Here is a 26,257-nt window from a genome sequence, read left to right as displayed (position 1 = left end):
AAAAAGTGTTACATATGCATCATCAAAATAAAACTGTACCGCAATGCTCTCTATGGATCTCTTTGTAAATATTCTACCTTTTCAGAAACAGAAAATGAAGTCTCTGGCACAGAGACATAACAAGCTTGAGATGCCTTTTCTTGTTCTTAAGAAGTTAGCTTTATTTTCATAGTTTGAGTTTAACTTGAATCATAAACCAGTGAGAAAACAGAGCACCAGTAACAGGTAAAAATTTTATCAACAGCTTACAAGAATCAAATTATTTTCAATATATCCCATTTTATATGGTAGGCAAGCTACACACATTGTACAAATATGTACCCACGTAACACCTCCACCTATGAAGTATCGTATTTTTGGACTATTAATTATTGACACCAGTGCCAGAGCCTCCTGCAGCACGTCTGTTCTATGATAATTGCAGAAACTGAACCAAGGCAATACACAAACACGCACAAGGAAGATCGAGACCATTAATTGTGGCCACTTCATTTTCTTGTAATGCTAACCAGCTTTACGACAGTGTTTTCAAATAAGCTCTGCAAGAAGTGGTACCACTGGACTCACACTCCTCTGAAGACTTATAGGTCATTAAAACTGGGTTTTACTGAAGACTGCCATTTATATTGCAGAAACTAAACTCAACAGGCTAAAAAATAACATAATACATGGGATATGAACACCCTACACTCATGAAGCATAAACACTGATAAATAATTAGTTGACTACAGAAGCAAGAAATTAGTTCAGTGTTCATAATGAACCTAAAAGAAGCCTACCATGCCTACACAACGGAGTTCAATGTCAAAATCGATGCAAGTATGTGTATACGCCCAAGGTGGAGGATGGTTTTTCTGCTTCTTCAGTAATTCTCAAGTGGTTGAAATGGAACAGGAAACAGAAATATGTGTGAACAAGCACACATTCAGAATTACCAGCAGTGCTAATGGAGAAGCACTTCAGTATTTGGTATGTTTCCAACCAAATAGTTTAATTAATACCATATTTGTACTCAGATTTTTGAAATTAAACTACATCTAGTGCAAAAACTTGATGTTTCAGTCAACTTTAATAAAAAGGCACGTGACACTATTAACCAGTCATAAACGATTACAAAACAATTTAAAACCAGAATAAGCAAAATTCAAGTAAGTACCTGTAAGCAGGTAAGATAACAACAACATTTCATTTGAACTTACAAGCATGCAGTAAAACCCCCCGAAAACCAGAAGCACCATGTTAGGAGTCAAACTGCCTGTGGTCTAGTGACCAGCGTCTCAGCAGCTTAAGCACACTGCATTGTTATATTTAACCAGAAACGGCAGACACCATGAGTAATGCCTCCTGAAAGGATTTCTCTCCACTATTCCACTCCCTGAAGTACTATTATATTTATAGGCATTTCTTCGGTACTCATCAACGCAGTATCTTTCTCCAGATGCCTAGCATATTAGAGATAGCTTTCAACTGAAAACGTGACCTATTATGCCCTGTAATTTATACTGACATCTGAACATCGTTAATGACAGATCATACACATTTTACACTGAAAATGCCTACAGATCTTTTACAGTAGAGACATTATGGCTAACTAGTGTTTTTTTTAAAGCAATTAAAACGTGAGCTGTTATTAGGTTGGTGACTGCTTAGCATTTTAGTATTTCGCAATACTGTATCAAAGAACAGTGTTAGGACCAGAGACTCTTAGATTAATAGTTCATGACTACCAAGATTGCCTAACCATTGGACAACAACACAAAATATTATTCTGGCCTCATACATCAATAAAATTCTCTGTAAAATGTGATAAACACACCCCTTCTGACACCTACTTATTGTGCTTCTTAAAAGAAAAAAAAAAGCTTCTGGGCTGCTTTCCCCATGGATGCGCTGCATAACCAAAAAGGCAAAGAAGTGGTTTCAGTTTTGAATCAATGTACGGTTTAATGTTTTTAAAACATTTAAAGAAGTATTTTGTTGATAGCTGTTGCTGAAAGTTGAGCTAAGACTTAATGACTATTTTTCTAATACGAATATATTCCTTGGTCACCTTTTTTGCACTAACCACAACACAAAACCTTTGCCTCCTCAGTGATCTGTTAGCATCAGGAATATTATTGGACAATATGGGCAAGAGACCCCTGCTCCTAGGACCTTCATAAAATAGTACTGCTTGAGAACACAGAAACACTATAGTGCTTCATAAACTGGTCTACATAGCTGTTTTAATCATTATGTACAGAAGTATGCCAGTTCCTCTCTTCTCTGAAGGATTTGGTCAAAACAAGAAGCACAAGAAAAGGATTTTTGTTACCTTCTTTAGGTCATCAAACAAGACCATGCTGCAAAGATATCTGATGGAGAGAGGAGGAAGGAAAAAAAATCCTTGTCAATTTTGAGAGAGGAATTTTATCACTCACAAGTTTAAACAAATTCCTAATTACACACCAACCTTACCACAGATATTTTGCTTTCTCTATTTTTTGATAAAGTGGGATTACAAGGAAGGAAATCTTGCCTTCAAGAGACTTCCTATTTCTCAGGAAAAGGGACGCAATTTCCTTCCTCCCTAGCCACAATTTTGAATGTTACCTTAATTATGTTAGCCCTGAACTGTGAAATAAACCTGTATGAGGTCATTAGTTTGACAGCAGCAACTCCCTTTAGCACTACTGTACAAACACACGTACATGGGCTGGAGAGAAATCAAGTAACCACTATGAGGGTGGTTTAAGGGTTATAACAAGTCCCAGTCAGTGCTGGGACTGATTCATTTCAGAGTACCATAAAAACTGGGAGAATCACAGGCAAGACTGAGAACGCACACATGTTAAAGGCAACCAAGCGGAGCTGCGTGGAAAACAGTATGTAGAATTGTGGGGCAAGTTTGATTTATTCAGAGATCAACACTGATGAAGTTAAACACTGAAAACTGATTGTTTCAAGATCTCCTATACATGTAAAGTTTACTGCACGTAAATGTAAATACGGGGGCATCATGCAGATGCAACAATATGTATTTTGATTAATCAAACTCCAATATACACCACTCACAACGAAAGGTGTTAGCCCAGAGACCACTAACAACAATACCCAGGACAAGGCTGATCCTTCTACAAGTAAAAACTACTGGAAGATTCCAGACCACTTCAGAAAGTTTCCATGAGCAGGACTGCATGCAACAACCACCAATTTAAGGCAGAACGGGGAAAGAGAGTTACTGAACTTGCAGACAGATTTCTGCACTTCCCAAACCGTTAGTACAATTACAGTACATCTTCATTATATTTAATTCCTTAACAAAAGGAAGGAGCTTATAGCAGTTATGCCAAAAACTCCAGCTACCAAGAAAAGAACAATTAAATGGATATATTAAAAACAAGGCGCCAAAACTGTATTTCCTCACACATGCTATTACACATACATAATTTTATTCAAGGTTTAAGATGTATTTTGTAAGACTTAGTGAACTAAGAATCATGACAGTGAAACATTAAGAAAACCGTTGAAAACAGTTTTATGTGAACTGTGAAAAGTTTATTTTGCCAAGTCCCCTGTAGCTGCCCACCAAATTTTCAGTGATATAAGTTCTGTTTAAAAAGCCTGATGTTTCTGACCTCTGAAGTTAAGCAAAACCTTTCATGAATTCCACATAAACCAGTGAGTATTATTTGGCATCTACAGACATTCCTGAAAAAAAAACCCAGCTAAGCAGATGTGAATGCTCCTGTTTTTCTCAATTTGGCATCACCTTTTAAAGATAATTATATTTTAAGTGTGTTATTGCTGATCATTTTTGCATAAACATTCAGTTAACTGTGTTCACCTTGAAGCCTGACAATGCCTCCCCGACCAACTGAGCAAGCTGTCAGGACACAATGAAATTCTCAGTTTTCCATGTAAGATCCAGCACACTCACAAGTTAAGAAACTCTATTAAAATTACATCAGTATGGTAACAGGCACCAGAGATCACCGCAGTTGCACTATCCCCTTCTCATTTCTAAAGAAAGCCTTCCATCAGTAGTTTACCATAACCTGTTTCAGTATTTACACTGCTGCTTTACAGAAACTCTGCTGCAAAAATGTAGGTCACATTTGCTTTTAGTGTACACGGGGGCATGTACACGTATACTTATTTAAAGCTCAATGAAATTAATTAAAAGCTCCTCACTGACTTCAACGTGCATTGAATCAGGACCTGGATGAGTTCAGAGGCAAAACAATTACACTTTAATTAAACATCTTAACATTCTTGTGAAGCAGTCAACTAATTTTATATAAGGATAAACTGAGTCAGAAAGTTTCAGAACTTGGTCACGGTCATAAACAGAGTTGATTACTTAAGTTGCTTCCAAGTTCGTTAGTTACCCTCGTAAAATGGACTTTCTGAAAAATCAAATAAATTCTTGGCCCACACATTTGTAGGAAATCAAACAGGACATCCTGAGACAAGTGTAATGCTTGTACAAATCTATTGGCTCAGTTTCTGTTCCCCAATCAGTAGCTAATTCAGTCAGTTGCAGGAATTCCAATAATGTAAGAAGATGAAATTTTCAGGGTTTTTTTCATGGCAGTTTATCTCCAGATGAGATTTTTAGGCTGTGGGGGTTTTTTGTTTGTTCTTAAACTAGAATTAATAATTATGATATATCTACGTTATTTTTTTAAAAAAGAAAAATAGGCTTGGCAGATTTGATATTTTGTAAAACCTTGAAAATACTTGTTCAAGAGCAAAAAGCATGATTACACTTCCTAAATTCAAACGGACATTTAAACATACATAAGCACTGCAACATTCTGTCAAATCCCCAGTAGTGAGCACAAACAAGAAAACAACTTTCCTCAGGTTTTTTGAGCATTTGTTAAATGATCCTTCCCCAACACTGAGTCCAAAAATAAATCCCAGAGTCCGAAGAGTGTTCTCCTTATTCAATTACCAACTAACATTTTTCGATTATTTTTCTGATCTTTGGTTTCTTCTCACCTATTAACACTCCGTAGTTTTGCTCATTCTGGTCTATCTGCTCTCTTATGCCAATCGCAGTTCACGGACAGGCCTCGGCTCTTTAAAGGGAAAAAGAACTGTAAGTCTCATCCGTTCGCAGAGATACAACAGCATCAACAATAGTAAACAAAGGGGTTTGGTTTTTTCCTAAATTAAATTAAGTTTGTTGGCAAAAAGTTTTTAGTACATTTAAAACCTATTTATGTATCACTTCTCCCACGTACTTAGAAGCAAGACCATCAGACTACCAACATTTCTTCAGATGTGGAGTGACAAAATGTTTTCATTCCAATAAGATACATCTTTGGCGTACATCAGCATCAAAACATACACCATGGGATTATTCACATACTTGCATACACGCAATAGCTTTACTGGAATTAAATTAATGGATACTATTACTTTTCCAGCAAATCAGAAGTCTCAGACTGAACAACAACAACAACAACAAAATCTCTCTCTAGTATCTGTGATGCAGAGTTATTTAAAAGAACTTTTTAAAAAAGGTATTATGACTATGAATGATGTATTGATTCTGGTTATATGGTTTAACACAGAAGACAAAATACTTATACAAGTATACTTTCAAAGAGAATCTTAGAAGATATCATGTATTTTTGTTAGTCTACTGGCAAAACATACGGGAATAAGTGGTTTGTTTTTTTTTTTCAAGAGGGCTAAATTAAAACTATTAAACACTATGATTTTTTTTTACATCTTCCTTATTAGAAATCAAGGTCTATTTTCAGCTGAATACCCCACCATACTGTTCCAGAAGTACCTCATTGACAGTTTAAAGAAAGAACATGATTGACCACCTTTACCATCATGACTATTAACATATTTGGAAACATAGCAGAAAAAGTAATTTATTCTCACTATCTGAAAATTTAACTACAACCACCTCCTAGCTGTGACAGTTGTGCCAACTCCCAGAATACAAACAGTTGGCATATTTATTAGGATTACAAGGTTTCCAACTAAAAACATTAACACCAGGTTCGATCGCTTCTGCGCTATGTACACAATGGTGTGGTACAGCTGTAACAGCTGCTACTGTCCTCGCTGCATTTCGGCAGGAAATCCAATCTGATGACAGCTCGCAAGAAAAAGAAATACAGTTTTGCATCTGCACGTATAGGAATATTTCTGAAGAAACCCAATCCTTCTTGTTTGGAAAGAACTCTACTGGAAGTTTCTCCAAGCATATTCAACAGCAGCCTCCAGAAGCCTATTGCCTCTCTATGCACAGCACTCGGGTGCGTTTTTGACACTTCAAACTAGGTCAGATGCTCGGGAGGGGGGATGCTTTGTAGTCAACAACAAACTTAGGAATCGAAATACTTAATAAAAATCACAAATGTTTATGTTGGTTACAGACGACAAACATTCTGGAGAGTGAAAAATTCATATTAAACTAGTATGAAGAGACTGATTTCATACAAGTTGTTTCTTAGGCAAAGCATCAATCTTTAACATTAGTTTCACCGTATCAAGCACGGGCAGATGTTGGCCTTGTTTGCCTGCATGCAACTGCAGGACGGCTTTTAATTTCTAGCGATGGATGTATATCGTAGTCAATGTTTGCAACTATAAAACTTAGATTTTGTTTCAGTCCACTTTTGGTTTTGTTTAGAAAATAACACAAATGGATTTGGAAACCTCTCCTTATTCTTACAAAGTGAAGTACTGTAAAACCCTGGATGGGAGAAGGAGGGAAACGACACAGGATGGAAGACAGCAGAAACTGATGCAACTCGATTTCCCATAAAACTGGGATTCAGACCTTGCTTTCTGTGCAGCCCTAATACTTAACATTATGTTACATATCTAGTGAAATGCATGGGTATTAACCAATTCTTGCTGAGACAACAGACAGACCCTTCAATTCGTATCGTGAGCAAACAGCCCTCTTCCTCCCCCACACCTACACTGCTTGGGCAGCACGCAGAACTCCTACACAAACTGCAAACAGGCACTCACACAAGAAACATCTGTGGTATATCCGATATGTACTTATTACAATGACTCCTGTCAGGCTATGGGACGATTTTCCTGGTGAAGATTTCAGCATCTTCCCACTTGGATATCAAAAAGAATCCTGAAAGCACTTTTATGTCCTATGTAACTTTTCATAACTTCTGTTGCAATGCTTAAAAGGACCTAAAAGAGAACTACTGCTTTGAAGCAATTTTGGGTAAGCCATAAAACTCCAGCCAAACCAATTATCAGTTAACTTGTTCAGAATGGCCTTGGCTCTTGCATTTGTTCAATCCTACGTGCTCCTTGTACATTTACACTATTACAATGCACCACATCAAGTAAGACAGCATGCAAACCCATTTACCGGCAAATCTAAATTATACTGAAGAAGCTGCCAATTTCTACCAAGCTGCCAGAGATTCAATAAAAGAGATGATGCTTTTTCAGGTAACGGCAAAGTGAAGCAACTCCAATGTATCTGAAGTACACCTGCCACCACTTTCCAGCTGAATGTGTCTGTCAAGGCAAGCAGTAGCTTTGACATTGGTAAGAAAATAAGCCTGCATTTAAAAAAAAGTAGTAATACATAGCTTTCTGTATGCCCCCTCACCTTGAACACCCGCACTTTCAAAATAACCCTCCTGAAGTACATACTTGACCCTCGCTTTTCACCGTTTACACAGTGTTTCTCCTTCAGCAGGCTATTTCATACTACATGTGAGCTCCAAATATACCAAGGGCAAAAGAAGTTGACAGCTTGCAAGTTCAGCGGCACTCCACTAAAAGTTAATGTAAAATTTTGATTTTGTAAATATATCTAAAAATTATGTTCTTAAAATACTCAATAGATATGCCTATCGCCATACCGGAGCCAGCTCTGATCAGAAAACTAAACAAGCACACCTAACTTGTCTCCAATGTTTGTTGTTTTTTGGAGTTTGGTGGGGTTTTTTTTAAAACCACCACATCTGCAGAATGTCTTGCTCTCATCTTGCAAAGCATCAAAGCTTATTTCATTCCACGTGCCAAGATGAGGAACGGTCAAATAGATGATATACAACAGAGCAAAATATTCTCTTCTTGAGGAGAAAGCAAACGCCAGTCTGAAAGTCACACGTACCCTGATGAAGCACATTTGGATGTTAAGCAGAAACTAGCATCATCTCTCATCTGCTTTCTGGAGAACTAATGTGTTCTGATTTGGAAAATGACGCTGCTCCTCTCTCACACATCTTTCCAAGAGATTCAGAAGTACTGTGTGCCAACAAATACTGCCCATCCTCGCACTGAAGTTACCGAGTGCTGCTTCAGATGCTCTTATAAACACGATTTTGAGCCCAGGCAGCAATTACCCCCGAGCGAAGCCCTCTATCAAACACCACTCCCAGAAGCGTTTTCCCCAGGCAGTCCCGGCGCTGCACGCCGAGGGCCAGGACGCGGTGCTGCCCCGCACCCCGTCCGTGAGGCACCCGGGGCGTCCAGACCCCGCGTTTTGCCTCCTGCGGACGTGACACCTGCCCTCCCGACGGCTCCAGCGCACCTTAAGCGGCTTTACGTGGGCATGACTTCACCTGCCACAAAAATGCAGCCATTGCTGGGGTGGGACACCGCCGCCGTGAAACAGGGTGCCACATGACGTAAGAGATGATGCCAGAAAATTAAAAAGGCACCTCCCGTACCTGTGCCGCGGGGCCACGGCCTGCCAGCGCCCACGACCGCTCGGCCGCCGCTGCCGCCGGGCCCGGGGCAGGTCAGGGGCCGCGGCCCCGGGCCGGACTGGGGAGGGGGCGCGGCAGCCGGCGCCGGTGGGGCGGCAGAGGGGAGGCGCGGAGGCCCGGGGCCGGCGAAGCGGCGCCCCGGCCCGGGCGAGCGCCTTTGTTCGCGGCCGGGCGCTGTGCACAAAGGGCAGCCGCGCTCACCTGCGTGCGGGGCCGGGCCGGCCCCGGCGGTCCTGCGGCGCGGGCGGCGGCAGCCGGGCGCGCTCAGCGCGGGCGGGCGGGCGAGCCGAGCGGAGCCGAGCCGAGTCGAGCGGAGCGGCCGCCTCCTCCGTCGTGACTCACCGCGGCGGCCCAAGGCGGGAGGGAGGGAAGGAGGGAGGTGCCTGGGCGGCTCCGGGGGAGGGACCCGCCGCGTCCCGGCGCCCAGGGCAGCGGCGGCGCCGCAGGCACCACCCGAGAGCCGGCCGGGAGGAAGGGGCGGGGCGGAGCCGCGAGGGGCGGGGCGCGGCGGGGAAGGGGCGGGGCCGGCGCGCCGCCCGCCCGCAGGGAGGGGCCGGGGCAGCGCCGGAGAGCCGGGGCGGGCGCGGGGTCGGCGGGGCTCCCCCTCGCAGGGCTCCCCCTCGCAGGGCTCCCCCTCGCAGGGCTCCCCCTCGCAGGGCTCCCCCTCGCAGGGCTCCCCCTCGCAGGGCTCCCCCAGCACCGCGCCCGGGGGTCGGGAGGGCGGCCCAGCAGCAAGCCGCCGGCACTCCCCGGCTACCGGCCCCCGCCGCTGCGGGCCGCCGAGGCGCCTCGGCGACCGAGCTGCTCCGTGGGGATCGGCGACGCGCGAGAGGCTGGCAGCCGAGGGGGCGGGCAGCCTAATTCCTGCTATTAGCCATGTGCTTACCTCGAGGAACGTCTGACATGACGTGGTGCTGAGCGGGTCCGTGAGCTCACGCGTCCCCTCTCGCCGTCCTGTCCGGCGAGGCCAGGCTGAGGAGCGCAGCCGCTCGGGTGGTGCCGCCACGGGTCCCATTCGTGTTAAACCAGGTTGCGTGACCGTTTTTCAATAAAGCTATGCTAAGGAAGTTAAAGACACCGCAAAATTGAGCGCAGCTTACTTCAAGCTAGTTCAGCAAATCGAGAAAATGCCATCTTCTGAGAAACTCCAACTCCAAACTCATCTCCTGAGAGACTCCAACTTGATGAATAACCGCTTGGGCATTCAAGGGCTCAAACGTAAAGTAATCCTTCCCCTCGATAGACTGATGCAGAGTAAAACTACAGTGAGAAATTAATTAAAAATAATGAAGATGACAGAAACCATCAAAGGCTCATCCCCCCTGCTCCATCACTAACCTGCATCTTGGTTTCCCACTAGGCTTAACGGTAACGCTGCTCACCTATAATGTGCACTGGTGGGGTCAGCAAGGCAAGTATAAAATTCCTGAAGATAAAATGCTTTGTGTGCTACGTGTCATTTGGCAAAACGCATCTGTTTTCTACCCAGTATTTAACTTAATTGCATAAAAATAGTCACAGTAATGAAATAGGTGGCACTTCCTTTAACAGCTTGCTACTTAATGACATCAAAGCCTGATGCCACTGAAATCCATACCCCACTGCCAGTTAATGAAGGTCTTAACATGAAAGCCTATGCAAAGAGCAAAACCAAGCTGCTGACAGGAACAGGAATGGTGCAAATATGCTGGGATCTGAGATCACTAGCACATACCCACAGCACAGCAGGCAGTAATGATTATTAATTATTTAAGAAAAGAACATAAGAGCTCCAGCACAAGCTGAAAAAAATATGCAGAAGCATTGCTCTGGGATCCTCCAGTTGGATTACTGTTAATTAGCACAGTACATGAGTCTGAGGGAAAGATCTAAAAGCATCTTATGCTAGTAGGAGCATATAATTAAGCCATCATTTGCATCTTTGCAATAGTATGAATTTTCTTACTGATAACATCACGGGCAAAACACCATCTTATGACTAAGTATTGTCTAGCTCTCCTGTTCTAATTTAGCTGGCTGACTGTACAACAGTGTAATACAATCTTACATAGCATCAATTTAGCATCCTGCACTGACTTTGAAAGGGTTTTAGCAAAGAGCGATAGAGGCTTCCTCTACCCTTAGAAAATATCAGATTTATTTTCTTAAAACACCGAGTCTAAATCAGCTTCAGCCCCACTGTAGTCCGTTACCATCAAGCTTACCGAGATGTTTAGCTATGAAGCAATGTGACATCTTACCATTATAGTAATCACTTGTATCATCATAAGGCATTACGGATGCTCAAGAGAGCTCTTAACTCCCAGGTCCGCAACAGATTTAGTACAATATTGTTCATGTCTCACGGGAACGCACGGACCTTCACAAAGTAAACTGAAGACAGGAGTGCACTGCACTTGATCAAATCTATTACCTATCAATCACCACCCTACTTGCCCCAATCACAAAATGGGAAGAATACAGCTCAGCAGCAGCAGGGGAATACAGGAAGTTTAATTATCTAAAGGTTAAGTCTTTCTAACATTTTTTACAAGTATTGTACAAAGATTGGATATTATTTTATAAAAACCTAACAGATTAAATAGATTTTTCTTTTCAACAGTTTCTAATCTCTTCTGTTTAATGAGGCTGCTGTTTGTTCTAGTAAGCCAAAACTTCATGAAACCTTCTCTTCCGAATCCCTGCTTGACTTAGAAATATTCTCTCAATTCACCCTGTGCTTCTCTGATCTCCAATTCTTTCTGAATCAGCTCTGAAATTCATTTAAGATTCCTTCACAGTACAGCTGCTTCCACCCTCCAAGTCCCTCTGTATTTGCTGGCATCTCCCTCTCATTAAGGGCTTCCACAGCATCTGTACACACAAGCCCTGCTTTCATTATCCATTTGATTTAACCATATGCAACAATAGTGAAAACTCTGTTTCTCTTGAAGATGTGTACAGTACCCACTGAGGAAACTGGGTTTAGTTTGGGATCTTTTTTCTTTTGGTAATCTTTTATATTTCAGACTTAGTCTGACAATTCCAATCCATCAAAATCACGCTCTGATGCAAAACCAGTACAGCGTTTCTTGAAAATTAAATGCAGTTCAACCAATCAACTCTTTGCATACTTAGGGCATGTATAATAAATGACAGAGGGTCACAAGAGTCAGCTGACATTTCCATGACTCGTGGTGAGCACAACTTGTGTAGGGTAGAGACAGTAGACTAGAGGATTAAGTAAAGAGTTCAGCTGCTTTAGTTACAATATTTGATGTTTCTACAGACTGTGTAGTAAGGAGATATGCAGAGGTATTTTAGGGGGATGGAGAGAAAAAAGCCCTTTACTGTAAAAAAGGCTATGACAATCTTTTTGTTAATCCAGACTTAGGTTGTATGGTAAGAAACCTTCTCAGCTGCGTATTTTTATTCAAAACCAGAAATGTTCTCAGATTAAATTTGGTATTTACAAAGTTGCAAAGCACACACTTCTACAACATTACAGAACTGAATTTCCATCTCCACCTTACAAGGATATTAACCAGACAATCAAAAGGAAAGCTATTTACCCAGACATTAATACTTCTGTCCACAGGATCTGCAGGTGGCTCTGCCTGATGGTTTTCAGTACATCTGCGATTATTACCGACCCGTTTTTTGAGGCATGTTGAAAACACCATCCTAAACATTATCAAGCAGCAAACTATTATGACAGCAAGATAAAAAGAGATGTCCATGATTAGAACTTGTTCTAAAAAGGTATCTGCTATTAAACACATCATTAACACATTACTGTGTTAAATTACAGTAGGTATTTCAGTGCATAATACAACAATGCCTTATATATAGTTATATCCACTAACCTTATGTCTGTATTTCCTCTTTTAAGACTTTATTTTAGAGACTACTTACCCTGAAATGTTTTTATTTATCCTGTCAGATACTTCAGGACACCTTTTTCAGATGCTCTGAAAAGCAGCTCCCGCTTGACTGAGGTGGGAAGCTTGGATGTTTAAAAAAGTTTGGGAGAGAAATCTTGGGCAAACTCCAGTAATTCTCCCCTCTCCCTCACAGGTGTAAAACCCTATTAAGGTAAAGTTGAAAACCGCTACAACGTCATAGCAAGACAAGGTGTCACAGTTTCCATGGCCCCTAAAGAAAAACTCCAACACGAGCACTCTCTCATGGGTAGCTAAGCAGACAGAATTGAAATAAGAGTTTACTTCCCTAATAGAAAAGACTTCCCCAGAACTCAGCGAGGATAATTTAAAAGCGATGCAAGTGGGGAAACCAAAAGACGCCTGCAGGCTGACTTATTTTTTTACAATGTAAAAAGTCCTTATATAGGAAATGAGCAGCTATACTGGAAACAAAACCAAATGGTTGTATTTTAACTTGCCTGCCGTTTCAGCCACTAATGATACGGCCTCAAGTGCCTGGTCAGTAGGGTATCCGCAATACCAAATTCTCTGTCAAAATGAATTTGCTTTTAACAGGCAAGGTAACATGATGAACTACGGGATCTCTTAAGCAATCTTGTATTTTTCCTTTAAGACCAAGATAACTTGCTACTTCTCCATTCACGATCAAAGAAGGGAAATAATACAAGGAGACAAAGGCAGAAAAAAGAGAGACAGAGCATTTGAAGCTTCAATTTTCTCTCTAACACTTTTTCTTTTAGATCAGCACAATCACTAGATTCACCCTATAGAGCCAGAAGATTAAAAAAGGGAGGTTATATATGGCCAAAAAGAACTCTGGGCAACTTTGCTGATGTGTTTAAAGCTACTGTACTTTACAATTCTTATTTCAGAAGCAAAATGATAAACAAAAAACAAAGCACCTTTAATCTTCAAAGCAATGTATGATCAATAACAACTTCATAGCACTCGATATTCAAGTATCATAATCTGTATTTTACTGCAGGAGAGAAAGACGTGTAGAGAATAAGTGATCTGCCTGGGTCTAATGCTGAACCGGGGATGGAACTCAAACATCACAAGCTTGTACGTCAAACAACAAAACCACGCTTTCATTTAGTCGTTCTTTTGTAACCAGTTTTTACTTGAGCAAATTATTGTAATAATAAATAGATTATGGACTTTTTTCCAGCCCCTGCAGAAATATTTCAGATACTAGTGGAGGTACATCCCAGGTTTATTTGGCAAACTATTTAGCACAGCACACCAATTAACTTACTATGCCTCTGAAATTAACCTAACCACTCCAAGTAGGTGACTTAAATAACTATTTGCTAGGGTCAACATATGAATAGCTTCATATTAGCAACAGCTTCCTTGTTAAATTACATTTGTAGTCAGGGCATTCTGCAGGGCATATCCAGCCTCTGGGTTAGAGCTATGTTTTCTGACTCTTCACAACTTTTGAGAAGGGAAGTCTGACCTGGCATACTGAATCTTGCAATAATATTGGTCACTGATCTCAATCTCATCTTTGCCCAGCTAAATCACAAGAGATCTTTTCAAGAGCAGAAGGAACACAACATTAAAAAGATACTCAGTCAGGGATCAATTTAATGGGAATTTTACAACTGCCTGCAGTACAGAAACTTTGAAAAAATCCTGAAATATTTGCAAATCAATTAAAAAAAAAAAGAAGTTTCTCCTGGAAATGTACACCTCTCAAACTACAATGAAAGAGATTTCCAAATCGTTGTAAACTTACTGCGAACTGTGTGAATGCTGAGAGATTAATTTACATACTAATGCTGCAGCGGGTTGGGGGGGTGTGGGGGGAGAGGAGTTACTTAGCACCAGTAATGAGCAGAAAGGAAAAGGAGGCAGCTACAGTCCCCATTGACTGTTTTGTTTTCAATAATTTTAGACTGTCTAATAACGCCTTTTAACAAGCTGCTCTCAGCTATAAAGCTGCAATCAGCCACTGTCAGAGAACATAATGCTGCCCCAGACAGGAAAATAGTTCTGATGTAACCGACAAAAGACCCCATCTCCTTAAAAAAAAGAAAGCAGAAAAAAGTTCCACCAGCGAAAGACATAAATTAGACTGTCTATACAGTGTATCCTTTCCTTTTCATTTCTAAAATACTAGATTTCAAAAGGATATCTATTAAAGCAAAATACATCCTAACAAGCACATTTTCTGGTTTACTCTACTCCAGTCCTAGTTTACAATTAGACGAACGAGCTTATTTATAGGATATTTACGCCATATAAATGCAATCTAAATTAGGACTGATCATGTTAATTTTCTGTTTCCAGTCTACACTACCCACTTAGTCTCTTAAGTGACTATTATGCGACACTGAGATTAACATTACAACAGGCTACCCAAATTTAAGACTACTCCCACTCGCTCAATTTAATAGCACTTCTCACCGAAGCTCAAGCCTAGCTATAAACGCCTAAGATAGACATATGATAGGTAAAACACGGGTGTTCTGCTCCATTAAACATAGGATTCCTCAAAACAGTGCTCACCTTCACTGCTGACGAATGGAGGTCCAATGCCACTGCTGCCAAAACCAGCTATGCACCATAAACTGGAACCGAATGTAGCCAACGTTCAGATCTAAAAGTTGGTTTATAAACCATCACTAATTCTAAAAGAACTCAGTATCATCCTTTTAGCACACGTATTTCTTCATTTTTGTAATTCAAAGCACTAACAAGATGGAAACAAGATCACTTTTTTCCCCTAGGAATTCTTCTGATCTTTCCAGTATTATCACAGTCTCATTTTCTCTCCAGCAACAGACTTCAGTGATGGCAGTTACCACATTTTACAGATCAGTACAGAAACACGCCTAACAGTTAAACAAGACACGTTGTCAAATCACTAAAATCAGCCCACAATCTGTTTGTCCTGAAGATACACCTATAACCTCAGCAATATAGGCTGAGATCTCTGTTTAACCTCTTTTTAATGTCATTTGCTGGAGAGTTAGCACAAGCCACTGTGGTATTTGGTTTTTGTACTTTGCTCTCATTTAAGGAAAAATAAATTTATCACGTAGAAAAAACAGATAATTTGTGGAGTTTAAGCAGCAAAATCGTAGCTTTCCTCTCTTGATACATTCTGCCCCACCTTATGGGAAGGGGAACTGACTGTATCTGTGACTGGCAAGTCACACTTTCTCTGAGGGGTGCCAGAGAATAATAGCACGTCAACACACTCACAGCCAAATGTTCCTTTTGCCAATGAGATTTCATAACGCTTCCTCCACTTCTGAAACTCTCCAAAGAAAGGAAGTGCCAACTCCCTGTTAAAATATATAGTCCAAGGGACCCAAAACTGTCTAATGTTTGAACTTTTTGCACAGAAATAGAGGGAAATTACTTTTTTTTTTGCATTAAGTTAATATTTTTTTTCCCCAGCTACAAGCTGTACAGTTTTCTCTAGCTCATGATAAAGTAAGAAGGGGAACAGGTACGAAATTCACTTAAGAAATGACTTTTTTTCTTTTGGTTGCCAATATCATTAGAATAATACAGGCCTCCAATCAGCTGAGACAAAATGCTAACTGAATTGAAGTGTGAAGCAGCCAGTACTTTAAGAACAAGATCTCTAATATTGATTTTATAAAAAACAATTTATCAGGAAGTTAAACACACATCTAGAGTCCCAAATATTTTCTCCACACTCAGAGCTAAAAATTCAATGAGATTCTAAACCCTCCTACACCCTGAGATTATTCAAGATTATAACTCCCCTGGGGTGGCACAGACCCTCCCCTCTCCACAGCACCACCATCTGATAAATAGACTGAGCAATACTTGCACTGATCATGTAATGAGAGCCTTTCCTCCCTTTTTAAGCTTGTTTCCACTTGCAAGCTATTTCATGCTATCTCAGGAACACTGGTAAATAACGATGGCATGTAGTTATACACCCAGAGCTAAAGTAAGAGGTCACAGAAAGGGCTTCTCGTTGCCATTTCCTAGCAATTCCCTGTCATTCCAATACACAAGGTTAAATTACTCCAGAAGCCTCCCTACAGGGCGTCCATTGTTTGTCAGTCAAGGCTTGGACACAATGACGCTCATTCATGCACAGCAAACAAGAAGCTAAGGGCCAGCGATCAGCATACAGTCTCATTTTGGGTCTTCTGCAAACAGTTTGTAGAAAGATGGCATTTCAAATAAACTATGTCAATTTTTCAAAGCTTCAATGCATTTCCAGTACAAACTACTTAGTGCAGACAAAAATTAAGACAACTTGAGAGCAACGTGAAGAATCACCCAAAAAACCACTCACTCATTAGGACTGGTCCTGAAAAAGATCTGCTTGCTACAACCACATGCAAAAAGACAACGTTTTAATAGTCAAGAGAAATACACATTCAGAAAAGTTCAAAATAGTTGACTCTTTCCGAAGACAGTCATACCACGCTTTTGTTTTCAGTGTACCACTTAGTATTCAGCCTCAGAGCTTATATTACTGAGGGGTACAACAGACACCAAGGTTCCAAAGTGCACTTAAGGCTGTTTACTTCGTATCTTCTGGTTAAGAACCCAAGAGGTTTAGGGTTTTGGGTTTGTTTTCTTTTGCTTTTTTTCAACATGTTAAAAATAGAAAAAACAAATGCAATACGACAGAAGTCCAATGCTGCTAACCGGAGAGACACAAGCCTCACGCACCTCTTCATTGCTTTGCCTTTTCTACTTCAAAACTTGCTAGAGCAAAGACTTTGTCTCCTGATCCTACGAGAGGAGAAAACATTTTCAGTAAGTATTAGTAGAAATTGTGAATTTCCTTACACACAATTTAAATCAAGCAAAACATTTGATATCAAAGGAAATCAAACCCACATTTTGAAAACTAGAGCTAATTTAAAAAAAAAAAAAAAAAAAAAAAAAAAAAGGAGACATACTGGCTTGACAGGTCTGAAACCGGCCATGTTGTACTGGGTCTGGCTGAGATGGAGTTAACTTTCCCCCTGGCAGCTCTCACAGTGCTGAGCTTTGCATCTGTAGCTAGCAGGGTTTTGGCTACCGCTGAGCAGTGCTGGCACAGCAGTGAGGCGCTCTCTCACCCCAAAGGCCAGTAGGTTTGGGGTGGGCAAGAGGTTGGGAGGGGACACAGCCAGGACAGCTGACCCACACTGATCAGAGGAGTAGTCCATAACATTCGACACCACGGTCAGCAATAAAAGCTAGGAGAAAGCAGGAGGTGGGGGATTTGTTATTAAGGCATTTGTCTTCCAAAGGAACTGCTACATGTACCAAGGCCCTACTTCCCAGAACGTGGCTGGACATCGCCTCCTGACTGGAAGTAGAGAGTAAATCTTTTTGTTTTCCTTTGCTTCTGCGCACAGCCTTTGCTTTTCTTCATTAAACTGCCTTTATTTTGACCATGAGTTTTTAATTTTATTTTCTCCCCCTGTCCTGCTGAGGAGGGGGAAATGAGAGAGTAGCTTTGAACAAAAGAATTCTCACCTTGCTTCCACTCTCAGGAAGAGGAGTACTGAAAGGCAGGTCACAGAAACTGTTTATTTGACCTAGTCTGGCACGTTCCTGCCACTCATAGTTCTTTCATCACAGTTCTACCTGTAAGGCTAGAATGAACTGTTGTGCTTATTCAATGCATATTATAACTATTATAACTGGACTTCTCGTCAATATGATTAGAATTACACCAATCATGGCAAGAACAGTGCTTTAAAGCTGTACTTTGACAATGTGCCAGTAATTGCCAAATACTCTGCATCAAGCAGAGCAAAAGGCTCTCCTGAAGAGTCATTAGTGCAAAAAGATCTGTGTTTAACTGTAAGAGCAGTATCTCTGCTTGAGATAGATCAAACTTACAGCATTATGGGCAACACTTGGCATTTTACGGACATTTGGCACTGGATTTATTTGCTGCGTTACTTTTTCCTCATGGATAGTGTATCAGAGTTTCATCGTTAATAAAACAGAAAAACGTACATAAAAATTTCATGGCATGAATCTTCTGTTCGTATTTTCTCTTTCATAGGGGAATCACAGGTATTTCTATTAATCAGTGCTCAATGAGGCAAAGAAACTGGAAGTTATGAGAACGAAAACTTACCAAGGTCAGTGGAGACTCTCTCAAACTGGCTCAGGGCTGCACCAGCATTTGCTGACAAGAACGTCTCATCATCTGGAGTCAGCTAAATCAAGAAAGGCCACAGCTGTGAACTTGGTACCCTAACCGGGCATATTCCCATCATTGTAATTCCCACCACCTACATGAACTACGACAGGTTACAGCAATTGTCGATTTGCAGTTTCTAAGTGGCAGTGTAATCTAACACATTAAAAGCCAAACTAAACCCACAAGCTACTCCCCCTACCACTGGATTTTTTCTCAGTGGTGCCCGTCAGCCCAGGGAGGACGACAGCACATGCAACGTCCTCTACGTGCCCCACTAAGTTTCAAACTGACCTCCAGTGGTAATTTTCGATGAAAAGGTCACACTGTACCTCTGTACCAAAAACTATGCAAAGTTAATTTAAAATTTTAAAATTACTTTTTTTTGCCATGTGGCCAATCCAGTAATGAGCTGAGATCTAAGCTTGCTTCATGTCATCTACTGAGGAGAGTGAAAATACAGCCACTACCAGCTTTGACCATGTTAAGAGTCAATGACCTAGAAATGGTCCTCTTCCTTTAAAGTAACGTTTGCACATGTATATTTTGCTTTTATGCATGTGCTCTGATGCCTTATGACAGATGCCCATAAAATATTTACAATAATGAAGTAGTAACCTACATTTGGAAGGTTCAGCTAGTCTAAGTTAAAACTCACTCATTTAAGTAGCCTCAGATATACACCCTTATTAAAGCAAAGCGTAAGTGTGTCAAACTGTCCACAGTGCTTGTATCAGTTTATTTATTAAAAATATAAAAATCAGGTATAGGCCTTCAGAACGATGATGGAACAAAGGAAAGAATTAGTTACCTGCCTTTGCTGTGCTTTGTAAGCAAGCATACAACTACTTAACGTTTTGCAGTATTGTGCAGACAAACATGTAACATTTACCATCGCTTTTCACATCCAGAACAGATGTGAAACTACTATCCTAGCAAGTCCTCTGTGAAGTACATTTTAAAAGATGAAGAGGTTATGTCAAAGTGTGGTGAAGTGGCTTGTCTGAAGTGATCCAAGGAACTCATGCCAGGAGGATTAGATATCGTCATGCACTCTGTCCACAATCTTAACTTGCCTTTTAACCTATTTCCAAAACATTTTTTTTTCCTGACAGTCAAGCAATAAAAATATTCTGAGGGAAAGCATTTGCTAATATCATCTACTTGGAATGCAGCTCCTTTAAGAACTGCACTTGATCTTCTCCATTGCATTCCCTCATTTCCTAAGAAAGTTTAAGTACAGAGACACACAGCAACCCAGTTTCTTCATACACCATCGTAAAAAAGAAATAACAACTTCTCTTCCTCCCTCTGGTGGTAAAAAACCGGGATTGTTCTGCCCCTGATGCAGTCATTGGGGAAACGGTTTACCACTCCTCTCTTCAACTCACTTATCTCACACCAAGACGCAGGTATTCGCACCAGTACAAAAGTAAAGCTCAATGTACGTCAAAAGTCTTGGATAGGTCCTGCCAGGTGAACAGGTGGTGGTGAGCCAGTAAAAGACGTGTTTTGTAGCTTTTATAAATACCGTCAGCTTGTACCAGCTTGTTCGTTATTCATTCATATGACCCACCAAAGAAAGCATTTTCAAGAAGAAACAGCCTTATATAAATGTACAACACTATTTGATACATGTTCAGTAGTGAGCGCTTCAGAAAGCTCAGCAGTAACATGGAAGGACATTCAAGTACTACAAAAGCAAGCTGCATTTTGTCATTTGCTCACAAAAAAAAGTTGTAACTTCTTATTTTAATGATTTCAAATGTCCTCTTCAATATATAGATAGAAATCTCTATTCACCTAACTATCATACCAACACCTTACCTTCTCACCCAGCTTTCTGAGGGCAGTCAGGATTTCTACCTTCTGCTGTGTGTACAGGTCTCGTCCCAACTTCCCAACCATTAAGTCTCGATCCATCTGTATACCAGGGGTGGGGGGATAAGTCAATATATATAAGCTTCCCACTAGTTTCACTCAATACAACAGCAAGAGAAACGCAACAGCCTAAAAATATCACCAGTAAGAATGGTACCCACGGAAGTAAGTGACAGAGGCACTCGTCATTTAAAAGATGGCTGAGAAGATTTTCTGAACATTCTGCAAGTACTCTTTGCACCCAACCTTAGCATTCTTGATTTCTCCAAACTTGAATCTCTTTCAATCAAAGGCTGCTATTCATTCAAAATTATGGATTCACATATCGCTGATACATGGAGAATCACATTTGATTTCACTTCATCTGGTTCTCAAGTTCAGTCTAGATCTCTGAAACACCGAGCGCACTCTCAAGCCCCTCCACCAATACAGGTTCACATTCTTCAGATTTTCTATTTGCAGTTATACTCAGTTCACCATCTGTTAATCACAGTTTTGTCTTGAAGTAGCAAGATAGAGGACAATTCAAGAAATACACATTGTGGTCCCCATTGCCTCAAGAAACATTTAAAAGTGAGCAAATTCTGAAAGAGAACTCCTCTATCTCCTCATGATGCTGCCACCAAGTTTCTAACACGCTTGGTGCTCTCCTTGCAATCATTACGATTTAAATCAGTCTAGCTTAAACAAACAGTTTTTGAAGTAAAACAGAAACCTTCACCTCTGCCAACCTTGTCCTCAATTGCCTTGGTTGTTTCTTTGCAAACATCCTAATTACTTCTGGAGTTTTAAATGCTTGGCTGATGGCTGCTTGTATTGCCTACAAGGAAAAGAGCAAGAATGACCAGAACTAATAGTAGATTAATGAAGGCTGGAAAGCATCATTAGTACCCTTTGCATCATTTGATACAGAGAGCTTTTATTTTTTTTTTTTGCATAACCATGGAAGTGAGATGAAAAAAATACATGACCTTTGTGCAGGTCTTGAAAAATCCACCAATTAGTGCAACTACACAGACAAAGAGCTGTGAAACTTTCCATTACAGTTCAGGTCTTAATTTCTAACCTTTTCGAACATCTTCCTGATATTAGCACATCACAAGTGCATGTGCTATGCTATCTTCAGCAGTTTTAATGCCCACACCAATGATTACATCTCTTCTAAGGGCAAGCAGAACGTAAATGATGAGGCAAATCTCCTACTGTTATTCAAAATCCTCTACGAAGCATCAAAACGATCACGAGTAAATCTCACCACAGTTATGTTTGGACAAATCGTGATCTCTCTGTAAACAAAACCCTGAAACATTTGGCTCGGAAGGAACAAAACATGCTCTAATTGAAGATTTGAAAAGAGAGAAAATAGATCAAAAGTTTTGAAGTCAGCATAAAACAAGATCGATTCACTACAAGAACTGAAAGTTACACAGTCATTCCTACAGCTTTTTCATTTGGGCTGGTATGAATCTGAAAGAGAAATCAGCAATGACAGCGCAGGAAATGCCATCTTTATGCTTTCTAACAAACAGGCATGAACTTTATTTCTCAGGAGACATATTGTCCTGGCTTGACATGTTGGTCCTCACACCTTCTACATCAATTTGTATTATTTTATGTTATTTTCTAATATTAAGGATCCGATATATTTAGTCCCTGCAATTCCCCACAGTTTTTTCTACAGTGTTATGGTTCTAATTCTTCAATTTTTTTTTCCTTTTAAAATGAAGAGACCTAACGAAGTTTTTCTATGTACATATATATTAAATAATAAAAACATTAGATACATAACTTTCACACGTGCCTGTCTAAAAATTATAATGAACCACTTGTACCTATTTTCTGTCTCACTGGGTTCAGGCAGAATATGAACTATTTTTAGTAACACATCATCCTTACCAGTTGCATCCCACTGAGCTCATCCACCAAAGTCATATCTCCAGACATAATCTTCTTCAGGGAGTCATTGATCTCACTCAGCTGCTCTAGAGTTTCTTTTTTGGTCTCTTCATACTCGTCTGCATCCAGCTCCTCTCTAAAGAGGATCCAACAAGACACATTAATTCATAGGATTAAACCCAAAACGTAACATGGACAAAAGGACATCAGGGAATATCATGAAGCGTGATTCCTCAGCAATGAAAACATTCACATCACTGCCAATTATTCTGCTGTAGCCCTCTTAGCTGCTATTTAACTAACACATACGTAGTTTTCTTGGCTTTGCACCACCTCCTGGCCACCCATGCTCTTACCTTGTTTGTATCAAGCCACTTGTATTAAAAGGCCCTGACAACTATGAGATACTCAACACCTGGTGCTGCATTCAAAAGTGCAAGATTGTCTTGCTCGAAGCTATGGTGAATGAAATTAGCTGAGAAGCCTATCTCCTCACCCCAAACCCACCAAGTTATTCAGGAATAACTGATCCTGCAGTCTATACCTTGCCCAATTCAAAGAATGGCACTGCCAACCCTTAGCATTATAGCTGTTCTTGAAGAGAAAAGTATACTGCTTGGGCAAGTTAGAATCATAGTCAGAGAAAGCATCTAAAACGGCACAGGATGTTTAAGTGCAAGTACTGAAACAGAAAGAAACCTCTTTTCTTGGTAATTCGGTTTATCTCAAATTTTATTAGCCCACAGAAAAGTAACACAAAATCACATGAAACAAACCACATGAAAATGTTAAGACAAACAAAAAAAATCCCCAAAACAAGCCCAAACCCAAACATCTGTAATTATAAAACAAAATAGACACAAAAGCTATTTGCAAACTGCTATTAAAAAAGTCTGCAAGAAAATTGTGAATTCTGCGAACAGATACTAAAAGTTAAAGTCGCACTGAAATACAAAATTTCAGTGAAGAGTATTTCTGCCCGCATTTTCCTCAAGACAACAAACAGAATGATTGTCATAAGAAGAAATGTTTTTAAAAATAATTTTTACTACCTAATCACAAACATTCTATCTAATTTAAAAAAATATAAAGCCACAGCAAAACACAAAATAAAAGAAAAACCCACAGCACTTTTGAAAAGTACCACTTTTTTTCTGCCAGCCACTTCAGAAAAATATTACTATATAAGAGGAAAGCATCTATTTTTATTACCTGCATTCCTCCAGGTCTTGAAGCTGCTGCATTAATCTATCCAACTGCTCTTCTAAGTTTTGTTTTAGTTTACAGGTCTCCGTTGCTCCTCTTGAAGCCATTTTCTGTTTTTACATGAAAATTTTAAGCTGTTACATGACAGTCCTAGGAGAAAGAACATTTTATTGTTGTGTATCAACGACTTAGAACTGATTTTAAAACTCTCCAAGTATCAAGAAAATTATGCAATATCTTGATGATGGAACATGTGATAAAGACACGTGGAGATCTTGCAGCAGAAATATAGGAATGTCACACTGGGTCTACAGGATTGCTACCTTTGTAGCACGAGGCACTTCACCACGGCAATAACTCAAACAGCCACAGCACATAAAACCAAACAAGTTCCAAAGCAAGTAGCTATAACTGAAACACGGCGGCCCCGCTATATAAACTGCAGCCCCTGCTCTCCAGCGGCCCTTCGGGAAACTATTTAAGGGACCCGGATGCAGGTGCCTGGAGCATGCAAACCCCTTAGACTGAGGAGTCTGGGGAAAACGAGAGCAGAGAACATCCGTGCTGCTTTGGGGATCAACCAGGAGCAGCCAGGCAGCCCACAGCAGCAGCAACGGCATCGCCCCGGGTCACGCACCGGCTCGCCAGCCGCTGCCCAGCACGCTCCGAGGTTTGCACTGACGGAAACGCGATCCCCCCCCCCGCCGGAACGGTGCGAGAGAGGAGAGCGAACAGGAAGGCTGGGGCGAGGAGGGCCGAGAGGGAACTTGGGCACTATGCGAGTCCCGGCCGCCTCTCCCCGAGGCCGGGCTCCGGCCCGGCTCTTCCTCCTTCGCGCCCTCGGTTCGCGCAGGTGAGTCCGCGGCAGACCCGCTCCTGCGGGCAGGGCCGCACGCACAGGAAGGAGGCCGCGACCGCCCTCTCCGCCCACCTCGGCCCTGACCGCCGCCCTGACCGCCGCCCGGGCCCACCGACCGCCTCACCCGGGGCAGGCCGCGGCGGGCGGGAACGGGCGCGGGCCGCGTCGGACAGGCGCCGCTTCCGGCGCGCCCGGGCCAATCAGAGCGCGCCGCCGCCGCGCCGCCCAGTGCGGCCCCTGTGCGCGGAGCTGGCGGCGCGGCCCCGGGCGGTAAGGGCGGGCGGCGGCGGGGCGGGGCGGCGCGGCCGGGCCCCCCGGTGGGTGCTGCGGCGGCGGGGGCCCGGCGGGGCGGGGGCCGTACCCGTGTGCGGGCCTCTGGCGGCGTGGAGCTGTGGGGAGGAGGTTGCTGAGGCGCACGGAGCCGTGGAGCGCTTGGCGTGCGAGAGCTTCCAGCAACAGCCTGCGCGCCGCCCCTTTAGCGGGGTCGATACCCTACGGATCTATAAGCGTGTTTAATAAATATTTACCTCCGAAATAGAGATGAGCTTGACCAAAGCATGGGCAGCAGTGCCTGCTTATCCAAAGGAGTGGACAGGTTGGTTTTCAGAGCCATCCCAAAACCTGCTGTAGGCTACTTCGATGGCTTTTAGTGCAAATACGTGCCCAATCCAGCTAAGCACTAGTAGGACTGCAAGTGGTACACACTAAATATTAGTAATATTAGGTATAAGATTATATATAAGCATATATGTAAAGAACTACATCACAGGGCACCTCATTTTTCCTTCTGAGGAAGAGAAAACAATCTAGGATGCCCTACACTTAACGGAAAGTCTACGTGAAGGCCATTTTACCTTGTTTCCCCATCTTAAGTCTCTGTGGAGAGATTTGACTAATCTTCAGTATTTGGCAAAAGAGAGCATTAGTTATTTTAAGACTGTTCTTGGTTATGTGGAACTAAACACCTCCGTACAGATCTCTTTCACCTCTCTATAGAGGAGCTGGGCTGCTAGTTTGGATCTTGTGGTCAAACTGCAATAATTAGAATTGTGTCAAGCAGTGCCAAATTATACGTAAATCATCAAAACTACTAATGTTATTATACAGTAAGAATAGCCATAGTTCATACACAGCTCAGGCAGTGGCTGGGCTTTAATCATCGCTGGAACCTAAGTTTTTTTTCTCTCTTGGCATGTGCAAATGGCATATCTTTCCCTCAAAAGTTAGAGCCCTATGAAGGTCATTTCATACAAAGCAGATCCCAGCTCTGACGGTGCTGTTGGTTATAAGGATGACGTAACAGTGAAGGTAATCGTGGGATGATACATCTTTGCCATTTCCTTTGCTCTCCACATCAACCGGGCAGCTGTTTTCTGTGAACAGTGCTAGGCAGAGGGTGTCAATGCAAATTAGGAGACTGGGGGTATGTGCAAACTATTAAATTATATTTATATTCTCAATTTCTATGCAGATATGAAGCCCTACAAGGTGAGTTTATGATGCAATAATTGCCTGTTTCTGAAAACTGTAAAATTAGCTAGCAGCGTGGAAAAGGAGATTTGACTTACTCCAGAAGAGGCACTATATAGTTTGATCTTAAAATTTTCTATTATTTTTTCCCTTGCTTTTTTTT

The 26,257-nt window shown here is 41.5% G+C and overlaps 1 protein-coding gene across 2 annotated transcripts; it reads right to left on the bottom strand.

Moving 5' to 3' along the window:
• Nucleotides 1-16,969: 16,969 nt before the first annotated feature.
• On the bottom strand, nucleotides 16,970-24,725 carry LZIC (leucine zipper and CTNNBIP1 domain containing). 2 transcript variants are annotated; one of them, XM_086476164.1, is made up of 8 exons: nucleotides 24,697-24,725; nucleotides 23,772-23,915; nucleotides 22,560-22,695; nucleotides 21,385-21,483; nucleotides 20,610-20,705; nucleotides 18,720-18,801; nucleotides 18,107-18,134; nucleotides 16,970-17,371 (listed from the first exon to the last, which is right to left on the bottom strand). In XM_086476164.1, the coding sequence occupies exons 2-8, from the start codon at nucleotides 23,870-23,872 to the stop codon at nucleotides 17,335-17,337; spliced, it is 579 nt and encodes a 192-aa protein (XP_086332290.1). In that variant the 5' UTR covers nucleotides 23,873-23,915; nucleotides 24,697-24,725; the 3' UTR covers nucleotides 16,970-17,334. The 2 variants fall into 2 exon arrangements, with proteins under 2 accessions (XP_086332290.1, XP_086332291.1); XM_086476165.1 differs by lacking the exon at nucleotides 18,107-18,134.
• Nucleotides 24,726-26,257: the final 1,532 nt, after the last annotated feature.

The sequence above is a fragment of the Leptosomus discolor genome, chromosome 20 (genome assembly GCF_034619465.1).
Source record: "Leptosomus discolor isolate bLepDis1 chromosome 20, bLepDis1.hap2, whole genome shotgun sequence".
NCBI lineage: Eukaryota > Metazoa > Chordata > Aves > Leptosomiformes > Leptosomidae > Leptosomus > Leptosomus discolor.
This window is presented reverse-complemented; position numbering and strand designations above follow the sequence as displayed.